At 38.0% G+C, this 25,202-nt stretch overlaps 1 protein-coding gene across 1 annotated transcript; it reads left to right on the top strand.

The window, feature by feature from the left end:
* The first annotated feature begins 1,073 nt into the window (after positions 1–1,073).
* On the top strand, positions 1,074–23,233 carry LOC136830592 (alkaline phosphatase-like). The gene is made up of 12 exons (XM_067090136.1): positions 1,074–1,215; positions 2,764–2,869; positions 4,258–4,362; positions 8,863–8,981; positions 9,967–10,159; positions 10,861–11,033; positions 14,660–14,858; positions 16,607–16,740; positions 17,001–17,199; positions 18,682–18,782; positions 19,175–19,298; positions 22,518–23,233. Exons 2-12 carry the CDS (start codon positions 2,764–2,766, stop codon positions 22,742–22,744), a joined length of 1,680 nt encoding a protein of 559 aa, XP_066946237.1. The 5' UTR covers positions 1,074–1,215; the 3' UTR covers positions 22,745–23,233.
* Positions 23,234–25,202: the final 1,969 nt, after the last annotated feature.

Raw genomic sequence — 25,202 nt, forward strand, 5'->3', positions numbered from 1 at the left:
CCGAGAAACGCGAGCAGGATAAGCCTAAGATGGTGTCCGCCTGGTGCCCAGACTGTGAGGCGACCTTATAACAATAATAATAATAATAATAATAATAATAATAATAATAATAATCTTTATTTCAGCTCAGAAATATCTTTGTATCTTTGGACTGCTTCAGACAATAGCATGGTTGTGTCGAGTTTTAGAGAGAGAGAGAGAGAGAGAGAGAGAGAGAGAGAGAGAGAGAGAGAGAGAGAGAGCTGGGTGAGTTTATATGTCTGCAAAGTAATGAAAACATCTTTTACTTGCCAATTTACTGGGAAATACACTGTAAATATCTTTATACGCATCAATTTTCGGGGATATTTTACAATTACGGGTATTTGCAATGATTATATATATATTTTCATATATATTTGCAAGGGAATTTTGATCAGAGCGAATTTTATTTTGACAAATATATCTTTGTAATTGACGTAACAATTCGCTGGGGAACTTTCCAGTTAACGGATGTATGAGAATTTCATTTTTGTGTATTCATGTATCTCGACTGTAATATTTTTTACGGGTACATGTAGAGAGAGAGAGAGAGAGAGAGAGAGAGAGAGAGAGAGAGAGAGAGAGAGAGAGAGAGGATGGAAAATGCGAGGGTGGGCCGAGCAATGGACCGAAACCGGAAACATGTTTGCAGTTTACGCGTTTGGATATTTGCTGGGGAATTTTACATTTACTTGTAAACGAGAATTTACTTTTCAGACGTTCAAGCTTCGCAGTTTAAATAATTTACGATAACGTGTCGGTGTAGCTTTATTTTACACTCGACGCTGACACACACACACACACACAGAGAGAGAGAGAGAGAGAGAGAGAGAGAGATAATGCGAGGGTTACCGAGTTCGCAAAGATGCCGAGAAAAATTGCGCAAGATGAAACATTTATACTTTTTATTTATATTTCATCCACAAAGGCACTCAGGGAGTGTTGCCAACCTCAGTTCAAGTACAAAAATATCCGAATCACTCGATAAAATAACAGGGAGTGATTTTATTATAAAACAACTGATAAAAAAAGGCAGGTTTTATGATGAGATATGGACCTACTGTAGAAGAAGTCGCGCGACGATACCAAACGCTTGAGTCAGTCAGCCTCAGTCAACTGGGTTCCCCGCTCATCGCTGGCAAGAATATCTTTATTCTCATCCAAATACTCTTTATTCTCATCCAACGCGCTGTGGTGAGTACACGCATTTTAAATTAAGGATTATTCTTTTTGTTATATATGATAATGTGCATGTGCATGTCATCCTCTTTCCAATGAAGTGGTCTTTTGTTTTTTTAAAAATTTTGCCGATCTCAAAAAGTTTGCCCGGCCTGGGAGTGTTGTTTGTGAGGGTACCACTCGCCGGTAAATACTATTGACCAATATTCTGGTAGTTGTCAAAACCACTGGACGTCTCTGGGGAAGATTGGAGAGTCGTTCTCTACAGTGCTGAAACAATCTTAAGCTGACAATAACAATCTCGTCTGGGGGGAGGGGGTTTATTGACAATAAACCTCACTTTTCACCTTCCCACCAAAGTTTTAATGAAGCAGAGAGGGATTTTACACAACCACTGGACGTCTCTGGGGAAGATTGAAGAGTTGTTCTCTACAGTGCTGAAACAATCTTAAGCTGACAATAACAATCTCGTCTGGGGGAAGGGGGAGTTACTGACAATAAACCTCACTTTTCACCTTCCCACCAAAGTTTTAATGAAGCACAGAGGGCTTTTACACGAGAATGAATTCGCCGATGCAAGTAGTTGCCATTCCCCTGGTGGGTGAAAGCGGAGAAGTGTAGAATAAGAGATGGGAGGATTATGCAATACTGCTGGGGGAAATATAGAGCAATGCCCGAAAGCTGCCCTACAAGATGTTAAGAAGTTTATTTCGCCGAGGGAAAAATGAAGATAGAACTGAATAAAATAAGGGATTCGCGCAAGTCTGGCGCAAGCTCTGGTGACGTCTATGAATCGAAATGATATTACTTTCACAGACGATATTTCTAAGAGGTCAAGAAACTCCCGCAGAGTCGCCTGAGCCGAAATAAATATTATTGTTATTATGTTATTATTATCGTGTCTGATTTCACAGATAAACCAGCTTCGGTGAGTGTTAATAAGGCTTTACTCAACGTGATTATATAGCAATTATATAACTACTACTGTTTCTGGTAAGGACGACAACGTGCAAAATATAATAAAAAGGAACTTAAACAATGACTAAATCTTAACTCTGACGACAGATTTTCGCGGGTTTATATATTTTCTGCCGTACCAGTTCTTCATCCAACGACACTTATTTTGGTTTCTCTCCTTTAAGCAACACAAACCTACAGAAATAGAAGCAGTAATTAATGCAGACATGTTGCTTATATGAGAGTCTAGTAGGCAACTTGATACCGACCATAAAACTCTGAGGACAGAAGTACTCAGACCATCTTACTGACAATCACGCCAGTAATATGCATTTGTTATGAGGGTACCCTCATGTGTAAACAGTTCACCCAGTAACGGTTTTAACGAGATGAATCGTTCCTGCACAGAAAAATTCTAAACAGGTTATGTTACCTTTCAACCACCCGTCAGATTTTCCCAACGAGAACCGGTTTTGGCTAAAAAAAAAAAAAATAATACAATCGCTCTCATTATCAGGCGTCAGTGGATGCACGTTCTCCGAATGCTTTTTTTTTTTTCTTTTTTAATTCTTCTTCTTCTTCTTCCGCTTCCTGGCATCTTTTCAGATGACGTCACTTCCTCTCATTCTACTCGTGGCGGCGGCGGCGGCGGCGGCGTTGGTTCATTACAGCAATGCAACTGTGTTCCCACGTCCCAGCGAAGATGAGAATGGTACGTGGTCGTTTGTTTAATTTGTGTCGTGTTTGGGACACGCCTATAGGATGCATTATTAGTTTCGTTGATTAGTTAATTACGTCTTTATGTCACCCAACCTCTGAATAAACCCCGAAGGGAAACTTTATAGGTGATAAACGATCCGACACCAAGTGGACTCGAACTATACCAGATGGTTGGCCAGCGTTGCTGACCATTCTTTCTGTGGCTCGAGTCCAGCTGGTGACAGAGACCTTATCACTTATATCACTTTTCACTTTGATGTTGATTCCGAGGTTGAGGTGAATCTGATAATAAATGACGTTTGTAGTTTGATGTTTGTGATTATATATATATATATATATATATATATATATATATATATATATATATATATATATATATATATATATATATATATATATATATATATATATGGTTGAAACATTCACACTGTTTTAAGGGCCTTTTTATCTTCATATTATACTGTTGTATTACAGTAAAAGGCATTCATTCATATATATATATATATATATATATATATATATATATATATATGTATATATATATATATATATATATATATATATATATGACAAGTATAACTTGATATATATATATATTCCTGTATGATTAATAATAGCCACGTGATACAAACTTTCCAATCAGCCTTCATAACAGGAGTTAATGTCAGTTCTAAGAACAACAATCCCTGAATATATTTATGGACAAATATACGCGAGATGTACTAGAATGAGGTACCTTACAGCGAGTTATACATGTTCTTTTCAATATTTTCTTGTACTTAATTTTGCAAAATTACAATTACAGCTGATATAATTCATAAAAGATATGAGCTAAAACCAGAAACAGTTCCTTAGTATGTTTAAGGGGAAATATCTTCGAGACATACTGGGACGGGCAGACGTGGTACCCTTCCCATGAAATCTCATAAGACTATCCTTCCTGCTTCACTGAGCTGAGGTGTGAGTGTTGCCAGAATTTCCATAATCCATTTAAGGCCCATTCAAGTGATTTGAATGTTTTCCCACAAGATTAACTCAAATAGCGTGACACGAAATACTGATTCTCATGGGAAGATATCCGGACCAAAGCTAATATACATTATTGTGCCTCATATGATCATATCCGGACGCAAGGGGTTGATATTACTAGCGCAATCAAACTCTCGAAAATGCTGGCTAAGTTAGGTTAGGTAATCAAACGCTTGAGAGTTCAAATCCATGTCTGAGGGATAGGACATAGTACATTCAGGAGGTTACACAAAGGTACCTCTGCTTTAAATACTTAAATAGGGGACATCTAAGACACAGAGTCTGATTCCTAACGTTTCTCACCAGTTCATTTATAAGGTAACCAATACAGTGCCACATTTTCTCTGACAGGTTCCGACTACTGGCTCAAGTTGGGAAGAGAGGAAATTGAGGAAGCACTGCTAAAACCTACACTTACTAATGTCGCAAAAAATGTCATACTCTTTATGGGAGATGGTAAGTACCATCCTTACACAACGCAGTTGCCTAAAGCTGTAAGTCCTCCAGTCTTTTCTGAATGTAGAGGAATGTGACTAGTCGTGTACTTCATTCTAGTAGATTTACATATTGGAGCTTTTCTTTTAAATCTGTTCTTTTTTCTTGTCCATCTCTTATTCTCTTCCATTATTTTTACCTGGTTCACAGCGCTGCGACTGGCTCTAACCTATTCACCGTGAGCTCAATTCTTTTTTAGTAGATTATAAAAATGGACTCTCTCTGATTGGGTACTGAGAGAAGCATTTGACTTATCATACTCCCTTTTTTTTTAATCTCTCCTTCTTTCTCTTCATTTCTGCTTGCTGGTACCATATTTCTCCCCACTAAGAGTTGACATCATTCACCCAATCTCATGCTCTCTTGAAAGACTTTATTTTTCACCAGGCTTCAGTAGCTTTCATTGCATATCATTCCTTTCCCCTACTGATAACTCTGTTTCCAGTACAACAGTCTCCTAGCTTTCCTTGTATATCATTCCTTTCCCCTACTGACAACACTGTTTCCAGTACAACAGTCTCCATGTATTTAATATGTCTGTAATACCTGGAAGTCTTACTAATGATGTAAAAATGATCCTACCAAAATTTGATTTCTTATCAAGAAGCAAAAGTCATCTCAGAACTTACATACATACAAACAAAATGTTTAACAGAAAATAGACATTACCTTTGCTGACAGGGCTATACACATACAAGAGGATTTAAATAGTCAACAGTGGTTAGAAAGGATAAATATCCATGACTAGCCATACCTACAAATGACCAAAAACATCTGGTGGACTACAGTATAAACACTGGTACCCCTAAAACCCTCCCCTTGTTACTACACAAACACAGACCTTCATTCTTGACATAGGAATTTTTCTTAAGTCATTTCAACTTGTTGACAAGGCAGTTAACTCTCATCAGGTAGGAGGAAGCTCCAAGCACCTTTTGGTCTGCATTCCATTTTGCTTCCAGTTAATAAACTTGAGAATTTCTTTGCATTTTTCCTCGCTTAAATCAGGATCCAAATCTTTGCCTTCCTCCTCCAAAGGAAGGAAGCCTGTGTCAGTTAGGAGATGTCTCTGCAGGGACAAGCCCCATAATAAATCACTCATTGTGTTTCCTGCTGGAAACGCACATGCAACAAAGATAACCCATGTCTAGTTTTGGGAGTGGTCTCCTGAACAATGGGCGAAGCTGTGTCAAGGAGGAAGAGAGAAATGTTCAAGAACATTTTTCCTTTCTGGCGCCATGAGATGATCAAGCGAGCGAATGAACTGTCCAACAGAGAAAGCAAATTGAGCAGCCTGGGCAAGAGCTCATGAGGTCAGGGGCATCACTCCATCCCAAGCATTCCATTCGAACTTGATGGTTCATCAGGGTGTATGGTCCTTTTACCTCTGTGGGATGTTGCCCACAAGTCCTTGGACAAGTTTTCACTGGGTCCTGTGGTGGCTGCTCAGCAAGTTGTGTAGCTAGCCAAGCTCCCCTTGTGGGACAAGTAGCACCTTGTCTCAGGTATTCGGTCAGTGAGAGTTGTGTGAGTGACTGATTTCTCCCTCCTTTTTCTTCCTTCTTCTCTTGTAGGGTTAGTTAGTCAGGGTGCCAGGCCTTGTACAAGTTGGATGGCGAGCAGTGTATGTATGCTATGCGACGAATGGGTGCAAGTTCCCCCCTCTCTCTAAATAAGGGGGAGAAGAGGATAGACAGTAAAACAAATTGCTTTGCAATTCCAATTTTTAATAGTTCAAAAGTTTAGCAGTGGCAACATCCCTCATGGACAGCAGGATAGAGGTGCAGGATCATTCTTCCTTTGCTCCTATCGGACCAAGAAGATGACACTTACAGGTCAGTTTGGGTAAACCTACTGGTCAGCTCAGAGAGTATATGGATTTCCTCCCACCAATGGGTAATCTGCTATGTAAATCACAGTTTGTACTTGAGAAGGTACAAATATCGCATTTTAAAAGTAATCTGCAGTTTTCCTAACATACAAACCTGAAATTCTTTACTTACATGGCCCACCTCAGCCACCCCTCTCATCTGGCACCTGGGCCAGAAGGCAAAGTGGAGTGCAGACTGACAGGTGGGAGAGTCAACTACATTGTCAACAAGTTTAAACAGCCATTTCCGGTTTGTGTTTAAAGCAAAATCCATATGTAATGAACTTCAAGTTTGTATGTTACAAAAAATTCAAATTACAGTACAGTACTTCATAAATCTGGTATATACCAAGGTAAATTGACTTCATTTCCCATTGCCTTTGTTCAATAATGTTCAAGGTCTTGATACTTATCCCATTTACAGAACATCCCATAGCCTCTGCCCTTCCCAATACTTCACTGTCCAGTGATTCTTCCCCAGTCAATTCTAATCTCTTATCAAACTACATAAAAGTTTCATTTGTGCCTGAGCTTATGATAACAGCAATGCACATCTTCCCCAGTGAAATACTGTATTTTGCCAGAGAGAGAGTTTTGCCTTTTTAACTTTGTATCCAGAACCAGTAGCATCTGGTGTTGCTGCCATGTCCTCAGTACTCGATGTAAATGTTTCCTTCCTATGCTCAAACTTTTTTTGCACTAACCCTAGTCTTTCCCACACCTGACTCTTTACCAGGAAAGCAAGCAAATCACCCATTCCTGGACTCTTATTCTACTTGTGTTTTTGCCTCTTCTGTCACAAGTGGAAGTTGTTATACTTTTCTACTTTAAGGGACAAAGTTTTCCTCCATCAAGAGAAGTTCCTCATTAGGCAAGTCGGTGGAGTTGTCGCTTAGCACTCGCTAGGCCCGAGTTCTAGTGTCCGGCCGGCTAATGAAGAATGAGGAATTTATTTCTGGCGATAGAAATTCATTTCTCGCTATAATGTGGTTCGGATTCCACAATAAGCTGTAGGTCCCGCTGCTAGGTAACCAACTGGTTCTTAGCCACGTAAAATAAGTCTAATCCATCGGGCCAGCCCTAGGAGAGCTGTTAATCAGCTCAGTGGTCTGGTAAAACTAAGGTATACTTACTTTTTCCATCAAGAGAAATATCAACCGAACCTTATTTCCTAGTGAAAAAGAATTACGACTCTTCTAATAAACTCCCCAACATTGTTTGCAAATTCTACTTCCATTTGTTCTACTGTAGTAGATATACTGATTACTGTCGTTATGAAAACCCATGACTTCTTCTCAATTTGCTTTGTGATTTTAAAGCTTCAGGTTCTATTACTTCTTACTTTAAATCTTCAGCTGAAAACCCTGTTGGACAGAGTCAACAGACTATAAACCCAAGAGGGCTCCAAATGGAAGTCAGTGCAGAGAGACAAGTTATAGATGGAGGTGATAAATAAATGAATACGAAATAGAATATGAAACTGATACACCAGAATTCAGACCTCAGGAGAAAGCAGGAATGAATTTGCTCACTGCTTCAACATTTGGAGGTCAGAGGATTCCGCAACTACAAACTATTCCATATTTTAATTGTAGCCAAGATGAAACTCATAGCAAAATGAGTTGTATGAAACCTGGTAGTACTAGTAAACGAAACACTCAGTGCAGAAGCAGCCTCCCTACCCTATCGAAATCTAATGAGATGCCTTCAATAAATTTTTCTTTAAAGGACCACAGATTTTGATTGCCTTATGATCCAACAGGACATGTGGCTTAAATCTCTTTAGGAATATTCTGAAACGCTGACTTTTGTACTCTTTCTTTTATGTCCAACCCTTAATCACTGAGCATATCTGGGGGACACTGGGATATTTGCCTCTTTGTATAAAGCTGATGGTTCTAAATGGACAAATTGCCATTGTAACATTCTGAAACATCCACCTTACTAACTCCTGTATATCTGGGAGTCAAGCTCTTCTGCTCAATCATCCTCTTTGTGGAACTCTGGAGAATGGGTCCCTTTGACTTGTGCAGATTCTGTATCATTTTATAGAGCCTGGTATGGCATGTTAAATCTAACTTCCTTGTTACAGGACACTCCCTCCAATGTAACATCATTTCTGGCTTTGTACAAATAATCTATCTGCTGGTAATGTCTTCTCCATGTCTAGTGGTAGGTATTCCCATACAAGTTTTTCCCATTACTTATACTCTTTCCCCCTTTACTGATGGCCTTCTTCATTCTATCTCTTCCTCTGTACACAATTCAGCGACAATACTCTCAATATTTGTTAAGTCAGTCTTAAGAACAGCTTGTCTTATCATTAATCTCAAAATATTTTTAAAAATGTCCGTGGTGCTTACTGATATGGTTGTGGTAAAAAATAATTTCAAACAGACATCAATCTGAAGCCCCTACATGTACAGCTGTCAAAAAGAGTATGGTAAAAATGATTCATAAATCATTTGACATAAACTTCACTGGCTACTTTTGATGATAAAAACATCCTTTATCAATACACACTCAGTCTAGCTTTCCTTGAATAAACTAACACCAATTCTTGTCATAAAAATCTTACTTGTTTGACACAGGTATGGGCATCACTGTTAATACGGCTAGTCGCATCTACAAGGGCCAGAAAAAACATGGGTACTCAGGAGAAGAAGGACATCTTGTCTGGGAGAAGTTCCCTAACATTGGCCTCTTAAAGGTAATTATGACCGTTTTAACTTCTTGACTTACTCGCACTTTTTCGTGATACACTTAGCACTACGCGCGTGCATCCGAGTGGGAAATAACAAAGAAACTTTCGCATTCCTTGCGAGATATTCAGCAATATGAGACAACGTATTCTACAAGAACTCAAATGAAACCCATCACAAAGGCAAGTTTGTATAAAGTCCAAATCTTTTGCTTACAAGATTTGGGGGTTTGAAATCACTTCGACCAGCTTGTACGTGACTACCCAGTAGCAAGCATTTCAATAATTTTATTAACCATTTTCAAGTTCTAGCTGGTTGGCGTTTGTAGTCTCTTAATTGTTTATCCCTGCATGTCAAGCAATTTTCCTAATTCTGTATCTGTACAGAGGAAGGGCTCCAACAATCCTGAAGTCTCACTGCTCAGAGCTTGTTCTTTTCAGATTCTCTTTCATCCCCTTCAATTGTAATCCTGCATTCTTAACGTATCAAAGTTGCCTGGTAATTTCATAACAGACATAATTTTGTACTTCAATGACTGTTAATTTCTAAATTCATAAATAGTTTTTTTAGCCTTCTTGCTGCTCATGTTTTAACCATTATAAATACAGGCGCTCCCCGTTTACGACGGGGTTCTGTTTATCCGACGCGTCGTAAACCGAAGAACCGTCGAAAATCGTCAAAAATCCTAAGAAAACCTTACTTTTAATGCTTTGGGTGTATTGAAAACGATGTAAACTGCATTTTTATGGAGTTTTTCATAAAAAAAAACTCAAAATTTTGATTATTCTGCTGTTTTGGAGCCATAGTTCTTCCGTCAGATCGGCATACGACGCGTCGTAAACCGGGAAATAATTTCTGATGAATATATTTGAAAAGCGTCGTAACCTCTGAACGTCGTGAGCCGGACCCGCCGTAAACCGGGGACTGCCTGTAGTCATTTTATAAGTTTACATAATGATCTGTTCCCACTGGCAAAACCAAACTATTGTACAGACTTACGACTTGGACAAGCAAGTGTCTGACAGTGCTTCAACAGCTACTGCATATCTCTGTGGAGTCAAGGCTAACTATTACACAGTTGGAGTTAATGGTCACGTTAAGTTCAACGACTGCCCGGCGTCTCTCATCGAAGAAAACAGGCCTGCCAGCATTCTACAATGGGCGCAGGAGGCCAAGAAAGATACAGGTAAGTGTCAAGTTGGTCAACTGGTTTTGTCAAGGTAACATACTATAAACTCATGATTATGATATTAAATGACACTTGTATTTCACTGAAACATTTCACATTCTGGGAACTTGCGTGACTTCTCAAGAGCTGAGAAACTTACTCACATGGAAATGTTTTAGTTATGGACCAATGAAATAGCTTCAGGAAAATATATTATATAAATATTAATAGCTAACTTGATTCCTTAGATATGAAATATTCCAGAATTTTATGAATTCATCTGCCCTCACTTCATAGTTAAAATCTTTCCTTCTCATCTGAGAAGAAAACATGTTTTTAGACAAATTAGTGGAGTCTTTTTCACTGTCAGGGGTAAAAGTTAAGAAGAGTTGGATATACTATTTCTGTTTAAAAGCAGATAAAAAACATATTTCAACAGGGACGCATCCTTACCTAACCTTCCGTTAACCTAACCTGTTGTAAGGTCCTGGGGGGAGTGGGGCTGTCCCTTCTGGACCCCCAAATGTGACATCATGCATAATAGAACAATGAGTATACAATTATTCTGCATTATTTCCCTGTCCTGTTTCATCATAATTCACTCGGGAATTCCATCTCATTTATTTTTATTATCATTTTTCTTACAAAGTTGTTGGGGATTGTTTCCACAACTCTTACACTTTGTTTACTCACAGACACTAATCATTTCTCATGACCAGGTTTTATAACAACAACACAAGTCACCCATGCAAGTGTGGCGGCTAGTTACGCAAAGTCGGCCAACAGGAAATGGCAGTGCGACAAAAAGATGAAGAAATTTGGCCCGGACACTGCTGCATGCAAGGACATCGCTCGGCAACTGGTTGAAGATGTGCCTGGCAAGCATTTCAAGGTAATTCATTAAATTTTCAGGATACGAAAATGTATTTATATTTTCAAGACCCTAAATTATGCGGCCTTCTGTAAACTGTGTCTGCTTGAGCAGGTCATCTGTCATTGTCCTCTCATTACCCTTCTGTATGAGAGCAAGGTGTACATCGTGTGTGTGTGTGTAAGTACTCATAATAAATGTACAGTACACCCCCGTATTCGCGGTCTCACTATTCGCGGATTTCTCTGTGGAACATGTATACACATTATTCACAGAAAATTTGCCCACTTGCGGTATTTTTCACTGAGAAATATTCACTAATTGCTGTATTTTCATATCGTTTTCATGACGAAATGCACTTTTTGTGATATAACTATTAAAATACTCAGGTATAAGAATTTTTAGAGGGTTCTTTTGTGTTTAAACTATCAAAATAGGCAGTTCTAAGTGGTTTTTAGAGAGTTTTAAGTATTCGCAGATTTTAGCAGTTCACAGGGGGGTGCTGTACGCATCCCCCGCGAATACGGGGATTTTACTGTACCTTGGTGAAAGGTTTAAGATGGTATGTAACCTCCCTATGGGTGTCCTTTCAGACAGCATGTTTCATCATCTTTTCTAAGTTATACTGCCATGAAGGTACACTATATTCTTTGGTAAAAATGCAAGCTATTCATCATGCAAAGTGTAAACATACATTATTTGCAGAGTTGCTAATATGTTACACTCCTCAGCATCAAAGATCTTTTATTCCTTGTACTTCATAACAGCTGAAAAGTCCTCCTAGCAGTGCTAAGTGGTGACCCTCAGTTTGCGCGAAACTGCACTGATACTTTAAAGACCCAATTAAGGAGGATGAAGACCCAGATATATATATATAAAAAAATACAAAAAATAGTACAAGAAACCCAAGCATGGACATTCACAAGACATTCTATGAAATTCTCCAGCCATGAACCATGGCAATGGCTACAGAGGGGGGAAATCAAGAGAGAAACAGAATGATAATAGCACCAACAGATCAGGCCTTGAGAACAAGGTACATCCAAGAAGCAGTACACTAAATATCTTGTCAAAGTGTAGGAAATGCGATGTACGAGACCATAAATACACAAAATCTCAGATTGCTTGCAGCAACAAATAGTACAAACACCAACCTGAGCGATTAGTAAAAGGTGAACAAGAAAAATGGCTCTAGGACTAACGTATCAGGAATGACAGGATGATACATGTTCATCAACTAGACCTGACTGATTGCAAAACCAAAGAATTACCCTGAAGAAAAACCTTGATAAACTGGAAGCCAAAGTATTTCCTGGGCCTCATGCAGAAGACCTTGCTACTTGAAACAGTACATATTGTAAGAAAAGTGATGGCCTCCTAAGGAAGCAAGATGTACCCCGTTACCCCCAGTATAAACCACCAATCTGGATACCCTGTGATAGATAAAAAAAAAACAGTAATGCATCTATCACTATACACTATAGCAACAGCAAAAGTGAAAGCAAAGTATGTATGATTTTAACTGAAGAGTAAACATCATGATCTCTTAATGTTGTTGGGAACTTGTTGGACTCTTTTAATGGAGATTCTGGCTTCATGAAGATTATCACTAGCACAGCTTTATGGATTTTAGGCTATGACCCAGAAACAAGAACTCGGTGTTAACAACGAATGTCTGACTATCACTAAATGCAAAAGAAGGGGCAGGAAGGGAGGAAGGCTACAAGTACTGTGCAGGTAAAAGGAGAATGTAAAGCTGATAGCTTTTGCAATTTCCAATGGCTCGTTCATACTGCTTAGGCTATATCATGAAAATTCCCCTGAACCTTTATCCTATATTATCCAGGATATTCCGGTTTAACACAAAATCCTATCAGCTTAGTGGGCTCCTTAGTCTCTTGCCATCCTCTGTGTGAGATTTGACTGCACCTCAAATGTAAGATGTTTCTCAAAAGGTCAAGATTCAAGGCGCACAAAAGATTATACAAGACATGACCAGACAAGACAGGCTTTCAGAAATGTCCCCAGGAGTGGAAGAACCACCTGATTATGTTCGTGCAGTCCTGGGAACCCTGCTCTGAAGGAGATAAAAACTTCAGCAGCATGAAAAGTAAGTTTTTATCTCCCTTGCCCATAAATGGATGTCTTAAGATCAAACCTTGCATGCTTTCATAGCTGAGGTCAAGACCTGACCACCAACTTAAGATGGTATAAGAGTAAAATGACAGAAAACATTGGAGAATGGCCAGCTGTGAACTTTCAATCATTGTGTGGAGTGAACAGTGATGACAGGCTTTAGGTAGAAGTAACAGAAATGACTGAAGAGATATATTTTGTCAAACTATTTGAAGGATCAGATATATAGTATATTGGCTCTTTGCTCTTCATGGTGAACAACTTCTGCTATTTTTAATGATTTAATGGTTAGTTATTTTTAATGATTTAATGGTTAGTTGACTTAGATTAAGCCATCTTTGCATCAAAACAGGGCCCTTGCCCTCAGGCAGTTATTGAGGTAAGTTGCTGAAGGGAATAAGTGGGCCACTGGATTCTGTCCAGAGAACAGAGGATCCAGTGGTAAAATGAACTAATGTTATGGAAGCTTCTTGTACAATTTTACACTCAAATGAGTTGTAACAAAGCAAATGATTTATTAAGTACAGACACTACCCTACTTATGAACTTTCAGACTTACAAACTTTCAGAGATACGAACTGAAAGGGCCACAAGTTAAAATTCTGTTTGGAGAGCTCCTCTTCGCCACCTGTAAGTTCAAATTTTACTGAGTGTTTATTCTGCTAGTAAGAATTTTTGCAAAGAACAGAACATGACAAAGAAGAAGAACCTGTTCCTTTAACCCCTTCCCTGATTATCCAGAGCATTCTAGTGATTAACTACCATGTACTCTTCTAACAATCACGAGAATATTTGTTCATACTCTTAAAATATTCCTACTTATTTCTATATTCCCGATTTAACTCAGTCTGTGATGAATACCAATTTTCTATATTTAGTATGGATTTTTAAAAAATTCTTACAGTATTATAAGGAATTACTTTGGATGCTAGAAAGGTCAATAGAATACTGTACTAAATTTTGAATGTTGCTTGAATCTAAATTCTATTTTCTTCTTTTTGCCTTTTAGCACCCAAAGTAATTTCTTATAAAACTGCATTTTAAAAAACAACAGAAAATTCGAAATACAGAGAATGGGACTTCATCACAGACAACGATAAATCTGGAATATAGGAATAAATAGGAATATTTTACGAGTATGAACGAATATTCTCATGGTTTTGAGAAGAATACATGGTAGTTTATCACGAGAACACTCAGGATAATCAGGGAAGGGGTTAAAGTAACAGTTCTTCTTCCTCATGCTCTTCTGTTCCTTGCAAAAGTTCTTGCTAGCAGAATAGGCACCCAGAGCAAAATCTGAATGTAAACATCAACAAAAATTATGCTCTACATATTAAAAACCAACTTAAGAACATATCAAGATATGAACGGCCGTTCAGAACATAACTCGTTTGTAATTAGGGTAGCGTCCGTAGTCCAATGAAGTCGGCATTGAGAACCGTACGAGAGATTAATCTATATTACGTGAATCATCCTTGCCTTGTAATGATACCCCATACAACCTGTAGGTCGTGATGGGAGGAGGACGACAGGAAATGGGATCACCTAAGACAGACATCACCGAGGATAACTGCAAGAGGTCTGATGGTATGAATTTAGTCAGAGACTGGATTAACCATAAGGAGGAAAACGGCAAGAGCTACGCCTACGTTACAACTACTCGAGAATTACAATCTATTGACACCAAGAACACTGAATATATCTTGGGTAAGGCCTATGTATACAGCAGTTGTTATTTTGTTAAAATTATTGGTATATAGCCGCACATTTTTTGTCAAACTATATTAGATGGGATAGCATCAGCTGGCCTCTTCTAGACAGCAAAAGAGCTGAAAGATCCAAACCTACTTGGATGAGAATCATGAAATGGGAAGCTGGAGATGAAAAGAGTTTTGTGGAAGACAAAACACAATGAATGACGTGAGTGGTGCAACTTCGCAGAGGCCATTTGCATTCGGGAGTTGAAAATACGATTTTCCAATGTTTTATGTTAAAAATGTTTCTGACATTCATTTCAGCAGCAGATTAGTAGGGTGGGACTTGTTTTAGAGATACTGCCCCTTCCCCCTTTATATCATACTCTTCAGGGGGCCCACGTTGGGAAACTGGGGTCTTGGGAGTTTAATATAAAAACAGTAAAATTGAAGGATGCATTTTGAAATGTCCATGATGCTTCTGCAAGTTGTGACTGTGGTCAAAGGAAGGTTTATTGAATGTTTTAAAGTGACATTATGCACTCGGCATGGGACAGGAAATACTGCAACATACCTACTGTATTTGTCATAGCTTAAATTGAGTTAATGATGATGATTGTGAAGAGATATTGAAATTTGACTCAAGAAACTTTGAGAATGTAATGTTCAGAGGAAGTTATGAAAGTGATATTCCACAGCTATTTTCCTAAAAGCAATGCAAATATCTGCCAGTTTCAAAACGAGGAGAGTAATAACAGAGTAAAAATCTGAATTAACAACATAGATAACATGAAGTACAGTGAGTAATATCATCAATGTAAAAATCTGACTTTCCTAAAAGCAATGCAAATATATTTCAAAACGATGAAAAAATCTGAATTAACAACATAGATAACATGAAGTACAGTGAGTAATATCATCAACATCTGACCAGCAAAAGAGAGAAAATCAGCTGTGAGTCACAGATGTGAGTCATACCCTCAGCCAAGTCCCTACCGCATACACATGAGCATCCTAAACATCATGCTCAAATTTCTTCATTATGACACGCATACATAGTTTATACCGACTTCTCAGAAATTTATGAAAAATTAAGCAACAACTCAACATCGGTACTGCTGCCACTGCAAATAATGGAGCAACACATCGTCAGAATCTCACAAGATTAATTACACTCTTTCCCAGAATGAGAGATTAATGCTATTGCACACCCAGACACACTTTACATCTCTGTCAGCTGAATGCATGATTAATTTTTAAATGCAATGAGAACAGGCTGTGAGTTCATGCAATTAACATTATCTGCTTGAAGAAGGAATGCTGTGGAACCAATGCAACGTGGACTAGTGTTTCCGGAGGTAAGGAGAACAGCGGTATAGAACGAACGATGCCTTTTGATTATGTGGTTATGCAGAAGCAAAAACTTTAATGTCATCAAATCAACTTGATCTCTGACATGTCATGGTGGGTGGCTTGAGTTAGGACTGCTTTTCAAATGACTCATTCTGTTTTTCATATGAAACCTGGAATATCTCTGAATTTAGACTTCCCACAAAAAAAAATTGTAATTTGGAACAGCAATCTTCTTCCATACATTGCAATACTCATGTTAACTAATTCTTTCAAAACTTAATTTTTTTACACATAGGCATAATGTAAAGGGAATGATTTTTGACTGGTACTTTCCCCAGATGGTGAATAAATAATCCAATGGTGCTGTCCTAAAACAAGTGATATTCCCCAGTTTTTTCTCACTTTCAGGCTTGTTCGGTGAAATTCATATGCCATACGAGACTGACAGGGACACCAGTCTGGATGGCTGCCCTCACATCAAAGAAATGGTTGAGGTTGCTATCAACAGACTCAAAAACAGTGACAACGGGTTTTTCCTTTTTGTAAGTTATCCTTAGCTCTGAAATCAGAAGTATTGTCTAATCTGTAGATCAATTTTCTGTCCATGTTTGTTCAAACTTTTCAAATTTTATGCTGTTTGGAAGTGGAATCAAACAGGGCTTTGATATAAAGCAGATTTTCAACTTCAGCCAAACATCACCTAGTATATAGAATTGTACCTAAATTTTATATCAGCTGTAGATGATATATAACAAAGTATGCGCAAACAGCTAAGGTTAATTCACTGCCAATTTTATGTAAGGTTGAAGGTGGCATGATTGACAATGCTTTACACATCACTTCACCAAAGAGGGCTCTTGAAGAGGTGCTTGCATTTGAGGAAGCTGTGGAACTGGCACTGACGATGGTGAACACGGAAGAAACTCTGGTCGTTGTCACGGCAGATCACTCGCATGGCATGACCATAAACGGGTACCCGCCAAGAGGAAATGACATTTTAGGTAAGATGTCCCCTTACTATATATACATATATATATAAAGGACCTCGTTCAAACTGGATGGTATTTAATGGAGCATTTATTCAGAAAAAGTTACAAGCTTTCTTGGACAAACAGTCCACATTATCAAGTATGCGTACAGTCATACTTGATAATGTGGACTGTTTGTCCAAGAGAGCTTGTAACTTTTTCTGAATAAATACTCCATTAGATACCATCCAGTTTGAATGAGGTCCTTTAGTAATTCTACAATCCTACTATTGCACAGAACAATTGTGTATGTGGTAGTTATTTATATATATATATATATATATATATATATATATATATATATATATATATATATATATATATATTTTATATATATATATACAGGCGGTCCCCGTTTACGACGGGGTTCCGTTCTTGCGCAAGAGAACCCGAAAATCGTCGAAGCCGGAACATCGTCGAAAATCGTCAAAAATCATAAGAAAACCTTACTTTTAATGCTCTGGGTGCATTGAAAACGATGTAAACATTATTATTGAGTTTTACATCAAAAACCTTCAAATTATGATTATTCTGCCATTTTGGGGCCATATTTCTTCCGTATCGATTCTACTATTGCACAATAATTTCTGATGAATATATTTGAAAAAGCGTCGTAAACCTCGAACGTGATAGTTAACTAGATATACTATATATATATATATATATATATATATATATATATATATATATATATATATATATATATATATATATATATATATATATATATACAGGTAGTCCCTGCTTATCAGTGGGATCAGTTAATGGCATTTCAGTTTTATGACACTTGGCTAACAATGTCATTAACCAGATTTTAAGCGCCGGTAAGCCATTTATTGGCGTTGGTAGGGGTTAATCGGTGTCAATATGCAATTTTCAATGCCAGTAAGCTGTTTATCAGCACCAATCTGAGCTTATGGCGTCGTAAACGCCATTTACTACCATAATTACTGGGTGTGCCGGTTATCGACGATGTGAAGTGTGGTTGCTGAACGTGAATGAGAGAAATTGTTGGAACCCAACATAAATTGCAAACTGTAGAGATACAACAAAAGTTTAGTAAACAGATTGGTAATGATGAATGCACTGAAAGTGTATTGAGCTTGTCCAGTTAGAGAATGGAAGATAGTTTTGACTAAAGGTTTAGAAGCAGAAAGACTGGGAGACGGACAGTGCTGCAGAAATATTTAGGTGAAACGGTTTTAACATCAAGGGATCACAAATGGAGGACGCCAAGTAGAAAGACAAATGGTCTGCTGAAAAAACCTCATGAATTTGCTTGAAAAGAAGTATAATTTTTGATTTAGCAATTAAAGCAAATACATGGTAGTACTGTCTAATTTTGGGTTTTCCCCTGGACCTACTGTCTGTCAACAAAAACAGCCTTTTAATAATATTTTCTTGCATAAAAATGTGGGAAAACACTGACAGGATGTTTCAATTTGTATTTTTCAGGTATTGTTACAGAAAGTGAAGATGTATCCGATGGTCTGCCATTTACAACACTGACCTTTGCAACTGGGCATGGATTCAATTACTCATTTAACGGGAATGAGGTAATGAAAGAGAATCTCTCTCTGTACTTTATCTCTTCTTTTCTGCTTTGTGCTCGAAGTATTTCTTTGTAGGTTACAGTACAGTAGGGTACATATCCTATGAACACCAAAATGAACACCATATTTTTTGGAAGTTTGAATTTCAAGTCAATGGCCCCTGTGGGCTTGTTCCATATGAACAGGTTTCATCTACTGAATAGTAATACAAAATCATTTAATAAAACGTGGAAAAATCATGCATGTAAAATCACAAAACAAAAACTATAAAGTTCACCAACGCTAGTGAATGAGTGATTGTGCGTGCACGTACGCACACAACTGTGTTTGTCTCCTGGTGAATGAATATACCTTTGTTTGTCTTGAATAACTCACCTATGACTTTTCCCTTACAGGTTGTCAGACCAAACCTTACTGGTGTGGACACAACCGACAAGGACTATGTTCCCCTGGCTGCTATTCCAACGCATTACGATTACGAGACGCACGGTGGAGAGGACGTGGCCGCTTTTGCAGTAGGTAGGGAAAGTGCTGCGGTTTCCTGCGCCTTTTTCTTTATTTTTGAGAGGGCCAGAGAAGTAGTAGCAGTGTATGCTAACGTAGCCAAGTAAAATGATTTTAGGTGAACTTGTGTTCATGATTAGTTTGAGGATAAAATCATGGTGTTTTCATTGCTCAATTAAAGAAAAAAAGATGAACATTCTGCAGGATTACTGTTAGCTCATTTCATCTGCAAGAGATGAATTCCCAGCCCCAAGAGGACCAACGTATTGGTGAGCAGTTGACACAGGGTGTTACCAGTAAGCTTATTGTGGAGCCTATAAACCTCTGCACTAACAATAACAATTCATAATTACCTTCAGGCACTGCAGTTTTTGAAATTATTATAATAGCTTTCAAAAAACACTGAAATGGAATATTTCAGATGACTACATAATTCCAAAGTTGACTATCAGCCCTGAGTAACTACAAACAGCGATTCATAATTACTTTCAGGTGTTAAAGTTTTTTAAATTATTAGAATAGCTTTCAAAAAACACCAAAATGGAATATTTTAGATGACTAATTCCAGAGTTGACTATAAGCTCTGAGTAACTACAAACAGCTTCAGCAGAATAACCACCCATACAGCACTTATTTACATGTGGTATAGTATTTGTAACAATCACTTTGTAAGCAATTTCTCCCACGAAGACAATGAATATTACTAATTTTATTTTTGCAAATTAAGTTCTAACAGCTCATTGGTAATCCTGAGTTCAAACTTGAATCTGCCCTCATAGATTTTCACTGACACACGATCTTAGTGTTCCTGTGAGGTAGGTAAGTAGGTAGGTAGGTAGGTAGGTGAGGGTTTGGGGGAAGCACACGTCTAACTGCGGAGCCTCATCAGAAGCCACTGCCTTCTCTGCCTAGGTCTTAAGAACGACGGCAATATAATGCATTTGCAACTTCAGTAATGGAACCAATATTTTCTTGCTCATTTTTTAACTTATCGCTTAATGTTATACACGTTTGTAATCACCTTGTGTCGCAGATTAATAATCAAAAATAAAATATAAGATACTTTTAAAAACATATTTAAAAAGAATATTTTTGGAAAGAAAACAATTTTTTCAAAAACCACTTTTCAGTTTTGGAATGCTTCGTGCAGTATTTTCCGAGACGATTTCAAATTTTTTCATGACAATGTTACTCCGTAGCTATTCAAGAAAAACCTAATAAAATACAAAAAATATACAATAATTATTAATTGGTTGAATGGTTGTACAGTATATGTGTGTATATTAACTATCCTATGCACACTAACTTTAAAACCAATATTATATCATCACTGTCATTGTATTTATCTATCTCGATATCACTGTTTGACGAAAATGAATAAGCATCATCATCCAAAACCCATTACCTCCAAAATTCACAAAATAAACAAAGACTTGCAAAAATCTTCGACCGTTGCTCAACTTCAGGATACAAAAAGCCTCCCTGGTCCCACCCCCTCAGCTGACAGAAGGTTTACAATTTTGCTATTTTCATCCCTATGATTAAGAGAAATCTGGCACCTTTTACGTTCAAGAGTGAGCCGAATGGCTGGTGAGACTGTTGACGTCACTCAAACAGAGCTAAGGGGAGGGACTAAATTTACCGCGATATCTGAAAATAAATAATGTAATGCCGATAAGTGAGCTGAATGGCTGGTGAGACTGTTGGCGTTGTCCAAACAGAGATAGCGAGGGACAACATATAAAAATAAAGCAACGCGCAGCACCTCGTGGGTTAAGGTGGGTGAGAGGGGCCTTGGGAGCTGAGCATACACGTATGGTGTATGTTCAGTTTCTAATGATGTATTGTGCAAGTGAAACGACAAGTTTCTTGCATCATCCGGTCACTGGCGACATGTTAACAAAGCGTGACAGTGCAACTCACACTTCATATATTCAACTCAGTGGATGTTTAGTATTCGCTTATAATTGTATTCTTTCTTATTTCTAAACTGCTTCAGTAATTCATATCTACTTTATTTTTTGCCATGACTGTGTGACTGCCCAGATTCCCAACAGAAAAATCAGCAGCCAACATGGCCAAAACTTATCACAATTTCCACTGTGAAAAGCCAAAACATTAAAGGTATTTTCATAATAGTCAAATGGACTATCACGAATTTACAATAATCAGCATAAACTCACTCTGCCAAATCTATGGAAAACTGTACTACAAAAACACCTTAAACTGAACAGAAAATGTTATGAGAAGTCTTTAGTGATGGAGGATGAATCAAGATTAGCCCTCACTGAATATATACTCACAGCACATACAATTCCTCCACTGTTTTATGAAATGCAATGTGTACCCTTATACTGTATCAAAGTTTTCTGTGGGTAACAATAGTAGTCTATGGGTCAATAAACTTGTTGTGTAACACACACCATTGTCCAGCCACTTCTGGTAGAATGCATGTACCTTGGTGCAAACTTTGGGGCGTAAACATCCGTAGTGAGAGGACTTGCTGTCTTGACCCTCTCTGATATTGCCATTGTTTTCCCTAAAGTGTAGCATAATGAGAGCACTGTTACAGAAGTTGATCAGCCAACTGGGAAGAGACCAAAGGGAATGGATTAAAAGGCAGAAGTCAAAGCATCTGGCCATTTAAGATTAGGAGATCTGGAGCACAGTTGTTCAAAAAGCTAATTACAGGCAGTCCCCGGTTTACGACGTTCCGAGGTTACGACGCTTTTCAAATATATTCATCAGAAATTATTTCCTGGTTTATGATGTATGTTCCGGGGTTGCGATGTGTCGTACGCCAATCCGACGGAAGAAATATGGCTCCAAAATGGCTGAATAATCAAAATTTGGATTTTTTTTAATGAAAAACTCAATAAAAATGCAGTTTACATAATTTTCAATACACCCAAAGCATTAAAAGTAAGGTTTCCTTAGGATTTTTGACGATTTCAACAATTTTTCGGTTTACATCGATTTTCAGTTTACGACGCGGCGTAAAATCGGAACCCCATCGTAAACTGGGGACTGCCTATTTGTATATGAGAACAAAATATGATGGACAACATTCACTCTTTAACTGAAAATAAACTGCTGTTGGGCTAACAAAGGTATGATCTGGAATAATACTGGAACAAAGCTAGAGAGGGCCATTCTGGAATCCTCTTACACTTGACAAATTGTAGATGACCACTATGACATTATTCTATTTCCTTGTTTATTTTCCAATTCTAGGACCCTGGGCTCACCTCTTCCACCGTGTTCACGAGCAGACCCATGTAGCGAATGTGATGGCATATGCCAGCTGCACTGGGCCTTACAAGGACTGTCATCGTCGCGAAGTTACGGCCTCCAGTGAACCAGTGACGAAAAATCCAGAAAGGCGTTCCTCTGGTGCTACAGGTCTCTTGCCTGGCAACATTTTTATTTTCGTGGTTGCTGTGCAAATCCTTTCTGTCTGAAAAATAGCACCCATTCACAAAGGACTCAGAAGTACCGATGTTCAGTGTTAACACTTTTCATTGACGCTATCCGAGTCAAAGGTCTTCGTTCTCGTGGGTCTCGGCTCAAGGGTCCATCCTTAACCTCTCATGATCGCACCCAAAAGTGGATAAAATAATGACACGATGAAGTCAGGTTACCAACAAAATTTGATCTTGCTTGTGCCACACCAGATGCATTTATAGGTCATAAATACTTCAAAATGCTATAAGAGAAAGTCTCTACAAAGAATATTTTCGACACACACACTGGGTATATGTTCTGATTTGGATGTGAGTAGATTCAAGTGTGGCTTTTCCAAAAAGTGGCCATTCTGAAATGAGGCTATTGCTTTTTACACTATTAACATCACTGGCTTTTTTTAGTACCACTAAATGTTCACTGTAATGCATTTTAAGATGGAAATATATATTCATATCTACATAAATAATGCAGAAAGGTATACATAAGTGGTGTTTTATTCTCAATAGTCATGTTGTACCTACTAAATGTATAAGAGAGAGCCAATATTGTCTTCAACTCTTCCCTGATTGAAATATCAAGACTGTTCTGTATTCGTTGTAAACCAGTTTCCAGAACTGGCTACAAAACTCCTGGTAGTGCAATTAGGCACTCATGACGATGTTAATTATGTAACGCAAATGGATTTTCAACAAGAAACTATGTGTCTAGGAATATGAGAAAGAGTTCTTTTGGTACTGCACTAAACAATAACGAACCACAGGACTACAATCAAATTACAATTACATTGTCTTAGCTCATCACCATCATCAACATCATCGTTGCCTCCATCACTGTGCAACACAAAGTGTCTCTGTGAAATCCTTCCACTCATAACTTTGCTGTCCTTTCACTTGCACTAATCTTCAGCCTCCCATCCTGTAGTTCTCAATCATCCAAGTGGGTCTTCAAATGCTTTTGGTACCCACTAGAGCCTAGCCGACATTGTCAATTACAGGCCGACCTCTTTAATCCAGCACTACGTGGTCTGGCAACTCCCGTTATTAAGACTTTTTTGAATCAGCCGCCATTAGTTCTTGAGCAGCTACGAGGGACTGCAACTCACGTTTCAGTTTTTGGATTTTTCGTATTTCAGAACTGAAGCTTGCTCCATAAATACACACAAAAGTTAAGTATACCTTAGTTTAACCAGACCACTGAGCTGATTAACAGCTCTCCTAGGGCTGGCCCGAAGGATTAGACTTATTTTACGTGGCTAAGAACCAATTGGTTACCTAGAAACGGGACCTACAGCTGATTGTGGAATCTGAACCACATTATATCAAGAAATGAATTTCTATCACCAGAAATAAATTCCTCTAATTCTTCACTGGCTGATCGGAGACTCGAACGCGGGCCCAGCAGAGTGCTAAACGAGAACTATACCGATTCGTCTAATGAGGAACTAGTTGAGAAACAGCCATTTGATAATGTCAGTTCCTGTAGCCAACACACATTTATTAAGGGTTGCATTACAGTTGCCAACTTCTTAAAAACTTGATACTTTTCAATGGTGGCTTCCATAAATAAAAATGAAATAAATCTTTTTTTCATCCTCCACACATGGGAGAGGAAAGTGTTATGAAAGTTGCAGCTGTGGCTGAAGAAAAGAATAATGTGTAGGCCACGAAACGTTTTGGAAGAAGCAAAAGCAACATCCGATACCGCCGAAATCATACTTTTACTTCAATTATAAATAAAATTGCATTTTTTAATCCAGCTCTGATAATTTACAAAAATAATCTCCGATATACATTTTAACTAGCAACTAATGGCTGCGGTGAAGTCGGTAAAACGCAGTCAGCCGATTGCCAACTTCTTTTTGAGAAGGACTGAAGTGGATACAAAATGGGCCAATTATAGAAGGGGTTTGTGGTGCAACATGTTAAGATAAGTTCCCAAAACCTCATGACGATTACTCGTCAGTCTTTGCAAATTAAATACACTTTGGTTGTCATAAAATTAAAAATCCACAACATAAGAACAAAATGAATATGTCAAAAAAAAAAGGTACAAATTTACAATTTAATCAATGGTTAATTTACATTCTATAGCTTGCACGACGGTAAAATTTTAAATGATGGTAAAACTTTGAATTAAATAAATGACCTTTTGAACAATGTAATCAAATGAAAGAAATTGACATTTTGGGATACCAGAGTGCAGAAATCATCAAGATGAGAAGAAAAAAAACAAACAGAACTGTCTTACCTTGATTCTGCTCCCAACACACCAAAACGAGACCAATGGAGCGTACAAATGAAGATTCAAGTGAGGCTTATCCTACAAAACATCTTTCTAGGCTCAATCTGCTGGAATCAAATAAACTGATAAGTGAAATTTATTTGTTTTGCAATGACATAATCACGCTCCTCAAAGCTACTTGGGGTCACCTTTTGCTTGTCAGTGTCAAAGGCC

This window comes from Macrobrachium rosenbergii, chromosome 47 (assembly GCF_040412425.1).
Source record: "Macrobrachium rosenbergii isolate ZJJX-2024 chromosome 47, ASM4041242v1, whole genome shotgun sequence".
Classification (NCBI taxonomy): Eukaryota; Metazoa; Arthropoda; class Malacostraca; order Decapoda; family Palaemonidae; genus Macrobrachium; species Macrobrachium rosenbergii.